This window comes from Anas platyrhynchos, chromosome 2, assembly GCF_047663525.1.
Source record: "Anas platyrhynchos isolate ZD024472 breed Pekin duck chromosome 2, IASCAAS_PekinDuck_T2T, whole genome shotgun sequence".
NCBI classification, from domain to species: domain Eukaryota; kingdom Metazoa; phylum Chordata; class Aves; order Anseriformes; family Anatidae; genus Anas; species Anas platyrhynchos.
The window spans coordinates 115893360-115903327 of NC_092588.1; the positions used below are offsets into that span (position 1 = coordinate 115893360).

Genomic DNA, 9968 nt, shown 5'->3' on the forward strand with positions numbered 1-9968 from the left:
GTCTGCTTAGACTTCCACACTGTCCGTGGTGCTGTGAGCAGAGTCATCTCAGTAGCCATGAGCATAGATGCCAAGAGGCTGAAGACCTTCAGCCACAGCTGTAAGAATAGGGTGTAAATAAAAGCCATGTAATTGGTTCTGCACGGTACTACTTCTTGGCCGCATCAGAAAAATGCCTGCTATGCTCTCAGGCTAACAAAATACACTTCTTGTCAGGAAAAAGTCTGATAGTGAATTTGCCTGTAGTATGTGAGAATAAAAGGTGATTGCCAACCTGCTACTCTTCGCTGGGGGCATAAAATACTTGGATTGTATGACCAGATCAAACAAAAGGTCTTAAGCACGTTTTTAGTTTAACAAAATGTTTCTCTGCATACACGTGATGACTTTTTAGTAACACAAAATGCATGATGCAATGAAACACAGGAGCAGTTCGTTGCAGGATTGATATTTCACGATGATGAATCTGCATTTTTCATGCGGTGGTATGAAAAATAGTAGGATGCTTCATCTCACCATTAGCAGGTTGGAAAGACCTGTGGATACGAAGTGCAAAATATAGCAACTAATGAAAGAAATTATGCAGAGCTCTCCGTTGTGTGCTGCACAATCAGTAACTACTCTTATGTTTTAAAGCAAACAGCAGGTTGATAGCTGACTGGATGTGACATTAGGGCAAGCTACAGCTCTTCCTTTGCGTACAGAGGATGAGTTGGATTCTGCTCCTGCAAAGTTTTGTTTCTTTACGAAGTGACTGTACATACATGTTGTAGTTCTCCCAAAGTTATTTAAGCAGTAGCTGTCATCACAGATCCTTCCGAAGTGAAATCTCCCAGCGTGTGTCTCTCCAAGAAAAGCCAACCACACAGCTGGTGTGTAGTACGCTGTGTCACTGCTCTGTCTGCAAACCAGAACACTGAATGGATGCTGCCAGCTAAAAGAACACGCGCGGGGATGCTCAGTGCCTCCTCGGCGAGGCTGAAACACTTCAGGGCCTGCTGGAGTTTCCTATATATGGTGATTTTGTGGAAATTTAGTTGTTTTACTGCGATTCTTCTCCTTTCTTGGGACTCTTGTGATATTTTAAGCTGGTCTCTTTGACTATTCCGTTCTTCCTTCTGTTTGAACTTTTTATATGCTGACTTTGAATTTGTGCTTTAATTATTTCGCTTCCCTCCCCAGTATTTTTCTCCCGGCTTAAATTTAGCCAATGTACTTTTAGTATAGCAAACATAATTTGTCTGTAATTACGAATGCTCTGCGGACTCTCCTCAAATCCTTCCTGCAGAAAGGCAACACGAAGCGTTTTAGTGGGGGGGGGGGGGGGGGGAGTGCTGAACAGAAAGCTGGAAGATGGGCTGGGCTGTACCACAACGCGGGTTTCTCAGAGAAAGATAAAAATCTAGGAAGGGCGTTGCTGCAGAAAAGATGACTGCTTATAGAAACGCACAAACTCACGTGTTCTAGGTTTTGTTATCTGTTACGTGGTGAGAGATAATGCACTAAAACTTCTTGGCTGCTTAGGATTGAGATCCTAAAGCAGTGTAACAGAAATCAATTAATTGTTTGAGTTTACCTTTAGTACAAATTAGAGCTCGGAAGGAAATTACCCGGTAGTGTTCCTGTTTCTCTCTCAGCTAAACCATAGGAAGTACGGGTTGTAGCCAGCAAAGTAAGTGTTGTATGAATGAATGTGTGTGATTTATGTTGTTAAATAAAGCTGTAGCCATCCTTCGGCTTTAAATGCACGGCAAGTGCTTTGAGCAGGCCCCAGAAAGCAAGGTACAGTTGGGTGGCCCGCAGTGCAGTTCGCCCTTCAGCTGCTTGCAGGCCAGAGCTGGTGTGCTCTGCTTCCTGTGACCACTGCCAGCCACCGCCGCCCTTCCCTCAGGAGCTCTCTGCCTTTTTATTTATCTTCCTTCAGCTGTCTGGTTTCCCGTGTACAGATCTACGAAGCGCTAGGCTTTAAGACTCACAGTTGCTGCTGAAATTGCCGTAGCATGGAGTTGTATCTGAAGTTTAAGAGCATGGTAAATATAGTGTAGATTTGATTTGATATTTTTTAATGAAATTTTAGGCGACAACATCTAAGCTTCCTGTACTGAATGCAAAGAGACTTCTGAAATATTTTCTTCTAGGCAAACTTTTAATAAAGATTTGAATTAAATGTTAGCTTTTACAGCAAGTAGAAACCAACTTGCTTCGTGCCCAGCAGTGCTTCTTCTTCATCCTTTGGTTTGTCATTTCAGTGGGGACCAAGGAAGTTGTTAAACGTTTTTTTATTTTACAAAAGCAGGAATTGGAAGGAAAAAAAGAGTCTAATGGAGATCACTGTTAATTTTGTTAAAGACTTGATGGATTTCTAAAAGCAAACAGACGACAACAACAAAAACAGTGACCAAAACACACACTTTTAATGATTGGCCCTTAATGTGTAAGAAAATAGCATTACATAAATGATTTAATTCGTTACTTATCTTAGTCATATTATTTATATTCGTATCTTAATAATACTTCACAGTTTTGATGGTAGTTACGTCTGCTTTCTCAACAGTTGCTTTAAATTATATATTTACAGATATATGGAGTTTGGGGGTCATCCTCTTTATGTTGGTGTGTGGACAACCACCATTTCAAGAAGCAAATGACAGCGAAACTTTGACTATGATAATGGACTGCAAATACACCGTGCCACCTCATGTGTCCAAAGAATGTAAAGAGTAAGTAGAGTGCTAAAGAACTTTAGCATTCATAGGAGTGCATTTTCGTTATCTTTGAGAGTCCACATACAATGTTACCACAATAATTACTGTGCCTACTGCTTTTGCTTAGTTGTTAGTATTTCTTCACATCAGTTGAGTAGCTTCTTGGGCAGCAGTATAACTTTTTTATTTCCTGCATCTGCTTTTATTAAAGGTTAATCCCATGATACTTATTGAGAGTAGTTTTTTTTCCACACTTTTCTAAAACTTTATTTTGATTTTATCCAGTGTTTCTTTCATGTGTCTCAGTTATCATTCATTTTATAAATGATCAGAGAAGCTACTCACCACTGACTGGCTTTGGCCACCATTCCTGCTGGACAAATTACAAGGTGTTGCTTGGAGAATTTTGTGGCAGAGGTGACAAAGTTAATGATTCCTGTAGATTTCTGTTCAAAATACAAGTTGTCAAAAGCCGAGAATATCACAGCAAGTTTTGCACATCTCCTACTGAAATTGCAGCTCCGAGTCAACATTCTAGGCAATCACGGGAGGAAAATAATCTGTCTGCAAATACCATATGCCACTTGGGAATCATGACTCACTTTGATACGATGTTTTTCTGCAGTGTTCACTGCAGCTTTTTTTTTGATATGGTCCAGTATTGATATGTTCTATAGGATGATGGGTTAATGAGGTCGTTAGTCCTTTTAATATATATCCCAGCTGCATCTCTGTCCAGTCAAAAGTCTACAGCAGGACCTAGTGTTCTGTTAGCCGACATGGAAGGAAATGGATGTCACAACTCATCATACTGACTATTCCTCTCCACCTGTCATCTATGTGGTCCAGGAATCTAATGTATAACATTGATGCCGTAGCTGGTTTTCATGTCTTGTAGTGTCTAGCATTTCTGGTATTATGGAAAAGCTGCTATTAGTGCTCTCGACAGCTTGAGGAGGTTTACATAAAGGGATAGGTTTAAAGTACAATACAGGAAGGGCTTTTAAAAGCTCTCATTAGTCAATTCTATCAAATCTCTTGAGATGCTGCATATGGTGCTGGGGCCAAGATATTACTGGGGTTTTGTATCCTTTTGCTTAATATATTGGCTAACACTAATTTGCTTAAAGGCCCAAGTAGATCTGCTCCCCATATGTGGCACATCAGCAATTACTGCCGGTTACCAAAGTGCTTGATGGGTTAGGCTCTCGTAGGGAAATGGCTCTCAGACTGCCTAAATGTGCTGCTCTGTGTGGAAACATCCGTGGTGTTCTGGAGTGCATAAGCAAGCCTAAAGCAGGAGGCACACGTGGTGGATTTGTGGTGCACTTTGCTACAGGTGTTTTCATACAGGTGTAGTTTAAAAACAAAAAGTTTTATGAAGTGTATAATTGGTTCTCTATCTATTGCAATATTAATAAAACTGAAGGAAATGGGCTCCCCTGTCTCACCTGAACTTTTCCTTCTGGTAAAGGCAGAGACCACAGACACTATATACGTAACATTCCTTTTTTTACCGTAAGGTTTTAAGAAGTTCAGATTAACCTCCATTTTTAATTCCTTATATCTCATGCCAAAATAAAATAAAATTGCAATTACCTCTGTGATTTGTGTGGCCTTGCAGTTTTGAAGTTGCATGGTATAACGTAGTCAGTGGAGTAACTAAAGCCATATGTAAGAACTGCTGAACTTTCATTCTGTGTTTTGAAGCAATGAAGTTCCAGCAAAACCTTGGCATCAAAACTGTTACATCCATGTTCAGTTCATTGTTCAAAGCCCAAAATACCTTCCCAAAGCTTTTTTTCATGATATACACTGAAACTTCACATATAGCGAGCTAGTAGTGCTAATCATGTCTTCTTTCTCTGTTTATTTTTGGAATTTATGCATTTCCCTACCCACACTTGTAAACACTCAATATCAACCCATTAGTTTGTCACTTCATCATCCCAGAGAGTGTTTTTTTCTCTAAGTGTGGAACAGATCCCTGTCCTTTCACAGATACTGAAGAATTGAGTGTCTGATAGCTATTTCAAAACAAAACATATCTACTTATCTTGCCATTCTATAGTCTTGTTGACAGCAGCAATAATAGAAAATTATATTTCTATTATTGTGCAGACCAGCCTGTAGGCCATCTGTCACAGTTGCCATATAAACCTATTAAAAAATAATTGGAAGAATCTAAGCATAGTAAATGAAAACTATAGTGTTTATGTTATTTATAGTTTTCAATAAATAGTTTCAGCTCAGAAATATTTGAAATGTCTTTGAGAATAAAGAAGTTCTCCTCCCATTGTTTACTGTAGACATTTCTAAGGATCTTTCTGGACTGACAGTAGAAAATTGCTTCTTAATGTTGCTCTTACAGTGGCTGCTGTTTAAACATGTGAGTGCATTTTGTTTAGATTTATTTTTTATTCACAGTCTGATTACACGGATGTTGCAGAGAGATCCGAAGCGAAGGGCATCTTTGGAAGAGATTGAAAACCACGCGTGGCTCCAAGGAGTCGACCCTTCTCCAGCAACAAAGTACAATATTCCTCTAGTGTCATACAAAAATCTGTCTGAGGAGGAACACAACAGTATAATACAGCGCATGGTTCTTGGTGATATAGCAGACAGAGATACAATCGTGGAGTAAGTTCTCAATCTTGTTAGGTTTATTTTGATCATCTGTCACTGCATTTGATTAAAGAATTTCATTAGAGCCTGGGTGTTTCAGTGTTAAAATACCAAGCCATTCAGTTAACAAAATATTACAATCTTGCTCCTCTGAAGAGGATTCTAGGATGAGAAATACTTAAGTAGACCCAGTTTGCCCTTAGGCAAAACTTCAAGAAAATCTTTTCGAGTAGTGTTCGATTCCTGTAGTAGTGTGCAATCTCGAGCAAACCTGACTGCATTGAAATCCATGCTTTGACTTGTGCTTCTGATCTGGACTAGTTAGTTAGGTCTGTTCTCATGCATATTTAGCGGTGATAAATTCTAGCATTTTTTCCCTTAGTACTCTTCTGGTATGCCTGAAAATTTGTAATTTAAAATACTGTTTCTTTTATCTGGATATTGCAAAATTGCCATTGTCACCTAGTGAGCTTGCTAGAAAGCCGCCTAGTTTCTTCTAGTACATTAAAACCTGCAAAACCCTAAAATATTCCATAAGTTGAAAGAGGATGTAATTGTGTTTTGTTTTGTTTTGTTTTTCTATTTGTTCATGCTTAACCTGGCCTACGAACTTAATTTTATTGTAAAGTTAATGTGACAACCCTAAAACAACGTAGGTTTTTCATCCAGTTACATAAAAGTTAATACTTTGGTTGTATGTGCCAATGGGAAAGCCTACTACTGGTACATAACATTTATGAAATACAATTTTATCATTTAAAGTGTTCAATAAAGGAAGTTTTTTTTTTGAATGATAACCTAAAAATATCCCCATTCAGCCACAGTGAAGTTAATAGACTTGTTGGCTCTTTACTTTTTAGTAAGACCAAGCCACTCTTCTCAAAACATCAAAAACACACAGTTCTGTTTTCAGGTGCTGTTCCTACTATGAGAAGTACAGTGATACGTGAGCTTGCATGTCCAGTTTTCAGCAAGCCATTGATGTATGGTTTGTTTCATGTTTTGTTTTGTACTTTCCCTAGGGCACTGGAAACTAACAAATACAATCACATCACTGCTACTTACTTCTTACTAGCTGAAAGGATCCTGCGAGAAAAACAAGAGAAAGAAATTCAGACCAGATCTGCAAGCCCTAGCAACATCAAAGCTCAGTTCAGGTAAGAATTTAGGAATCTAAGTGTGTTTTTCTGTGTTGGTGATGATGTTTTTTTGGTGGTGGTGGAGGGGGGTTTGTTCTGTTTTGTTTTTTAAAGCTGGTTTGTTATTGAGTTGCACAAGCACTACTACTTGAAAAACTGCAACATGCTTATTCATTGCCATTTTTAAGTGTGTTCAGAGTGCTCTGTGTGCTTCCGAATTTGTTTGGAAATCAGCTACCAATATTTTAATTTTCTACCATTTTCAGGATATGACTAAAGGATTTGAATTTGAAGTCTGTATTTGAGGTAGTAAGTTTTCCCACCTGCTAGGAAGAGGCACGTTCATTGACCTTCAGTTCCTCATAAAAATAGTGTGTGCAATATTCCTGGAAAAAATCAGCTGCATAATTCCTAAATGTGGTGATGAGGAATTAGGAATAGATGAGCAATCATGCTGAACTTGATGTTAAGGTTTAGTTGTTAGCTTTGGTCTTAATGGGCTTGAACGCTCCCTAAATCGAGCTTAGAGCAAACATCCTTAGGTTGTGTTATTTTATTTTTAATGTAGTTCGATGTGCTTCTTATCTAAGGAAAATCATTGAAATAATTGCTTTAATCATCCATTTAAAGATATTGCCACAGAATTTTTAGTTTGACAAAAACATTGTTCAAAACCCTTATAGTAAAGGTCCCTGGAATTTTCAAAGCTCCAGCTTGTGGCAGACAGTAAAGCAAACGTGGGGAGAGAGGGATTCTGGCACGTAGTTGGTGATTGGTATGTTCAACCAGTCCATTTGCCGTTCAACTCATTATCAAAGCATCACATATTTTCAGTTACAGAAGCATATGCTTAAAAACAAAACAAAAAACCTCACAAGGTGAATAGTTTATTTGCACACAGATATTGAGGGTGACAGGATTTGAGCAGTTATTTTTCTTAAATACTCTGTTTTTAATTTGCTGGGTAAGTATTAGACTAGGACCAGAAATTGCTGGTGTTGAGACGAATCCTCACTGGCCCGTCTTGACGATCTTTCCAGTGAAGATGGAGGTGGTACTGAGACATTTCCATTAATTTTTAACCTCCAATCTCTTCAAAAAGCTGCTTTTTAGGCTTTGTTGAAATATTACTGGTTACTGTTATTAGCAATGCTAACAGTCACTGGCAGCTAATCTCTTAATGAGAGGATATTAAGTGCTTGTGCTGATGTTTAGAGTCGCTGCCTACCTTCAGCGTTGCTGATGTGGCAGAGAAAAAGACAAGACAGGTCATCCATCCCAAAATTTCTTTGTGCAGCTTTCATGCCACACATAAAGTCATATAATAGGAATGAGAGAAGGGCCATAAATGCTGTGGTTCCCTTCTGGTGCAAATCCCCGTTTGACTTGGCCTAACTGATAAAAGGTACAACTACCTTTAATCTATAAAAGATGAACTCTTGTTACAAATGGGTTCTAAATCTGCAAAGTCTGCTTCTAAATTGTGTTGTGTGTTTTTTTTTTTTTTTTCCTGCCTCGGTGTCACTGTTTCAGTAAAACAGCCGCTCCAGTTATATCAGGAACTAGGACAAATAAGTCTGCTGAATCTGAATCTTGAGATGAATTTGTAACACTGAATGGAGTGGTTAAAGCCTGCCTCCCAAGAACGAAATTTCTTTTCCTGACAAGCCCATACACAAAAAATGAGGAACTCTTGCTGTTAATAGGCCCAGGTAGCATTCAGGTTACTCCTTGTCTTCAGGATGGTTCTAAATTCAAAGGATTTATCTAGAGTGACCTCATGGAAAAGATAACAAGGAATGCATTTCTTTTATTTTGAGAGCTTAAAGCAAAACCAACACAAGCAACTGACTTGGAACCTGGAGCTTTCCTTTGGCCTGCTCTCCCCTCAGACCTACTGGGAGCAACAGTGGGGGAAAGCAGGGAGGCAAACAGGGGCTGCTGTGTGATACACATACTGTAGTGAGGAGGTTTATTGCCTGGAAACTGCAGCACTCTTAGATACTATATTTACTCTTTATTGTGACAGCCGCAGAACTCGCTGCCTTTTTGCTGACAAACCAGCCTGTTCCTAAAGCACTGTGCGTGCTCGAAACATTCAGTTCTTCATTTCTGGTCGCTTCTGCAGTTACGCTTCTCATTTACCTAAGTCCTGTTTGCTAATCACTGCCAGTTGTTTGTGTTTCAAATACCCACCACAGCACAAGTCCTCAGAAACCCAGGCCAGTGGTTTCCAGCACTCCTGGAGCCAGCTGGGGCCTGAGGAAGGATGCCAACTTCTCAAACCTAGGAGGACCCCAAATTGAGACTCCACTTTGTGCTGGACAGCTCGGGACAGAGGTGCCTGGGTTGTCTCCCTCAGGGCCAAGCCGCTCTCTGGGGTAAATAGGTGAGAGGATACCAGCAGCTCCTGGCCCTGGTGGTGGATTTTTGTACCCCAAAATTTTGGAACCTTTTGCAGATGGGCATCTCACACTCCAGGATCCTTTTCTATCCAGCAGTTACAGAGGGAGCCTTGGGAATGTCTTGTGGTATGCTACCCATGTGTAAAGAGAAGTCTCCTGCTACAGCTTTTCATGCGTTGTGCTGGATTGTGTTAGTTATGTAAAGTCATGTGATTGGCAAACTTTAAAAAAAAATAAATAAAAAAAATAAAGATAACTTAAGTGGTTAGAATAAAACTCTCGTTCTCCACAAGAAATGTGGAGCTTACACTGAATGAAGGAATTGAATTATTCAGTGTAAAAGTGGTGGTCTTTCAGACTAGGCTTACAAAATACAGCTAGAGAGGAAAGACCGTCAGTCTCTGTTCTTTATTCTGTATGATGTGAAAATTCCAGTATATTTCAGGTTTTAAAGTAAAGTATAAATCATTATATTCTGGCTTAGATACTGAAGATAAAAGACATCAGCTGCTAACTGTAAAACTGATTTACTCTCAAGTGTCACCTCTTTCGTTACATTCATTACTAACACCTGAGGGAATGGCATGAAGCTGCAGAAGGGGAGCTTCAGGCTGGGTATCAGGAAAAGGTTTTTCACGTGGAGGGTGGTCAGGCCCTGGAACAGGCTGCCCAGGAAGTGGTCATGGCACCGAGCCTGCTGGAGTTCGAGGAGTGTTTGGACAGCGCTCAGACACGGCCTGATTTTTTGGGTGGTCCTGTGTGGAGCCAGGAGTTGGACTCCACGATGCTTGTGGGTCCCTTCCAGCTCAGGATGTTCAATGATTTTGATTCGAGGCTAATGCTCAGTACACAGCCATACGTTTTGAACCGTGTTTATTCAAGTGTCATGGTCTTGAGCAATTTAAGATCTGAATTCATGCTAATGGATTGCTCCTGTTGCTGAGTTAAGGTTAAATAAATGTTTGATCGCAATTCACGTGTTTGAAATCAAAGGTGGTTTTGTAGAACAGAGCTTAGTCTGAATGAAATTCAATGAAAATAGGGGAATATTTCTTCTGACTTGCATATTTCTTCTGCCTTTGCTTGTGTTAGTT

The 9968-nt window shown here is 39.6% G+C and overlaps 1 protein-coding gene across 1 annotated transcript in view; it reads left to right on the forward strand.

The window, feature by feature from the left end:
- The window catches only part of SNRK (SNF related kinase), a 41369-nt gene that overhangs the window by 27006 nt on the left and 4395 nt on the right, over window positions 1-9968 (forward strand). Inside the window, exons 4-6 of the mRNA XM_038173962.2 lie at window positions 2579-2720; window positions 5133-5345; window positions 6353-6487. Coding sequence (XP_038029890.2) covers window positions 2579-2720; window positions 5133-5345; window positions 6353-6487 — 490 coding nt within the window. The remainder of the gene's footprint in view (window positions 1-2578; window positions 2721-5132; window positions 5346-6352; window positions 6488-9968) is intronic.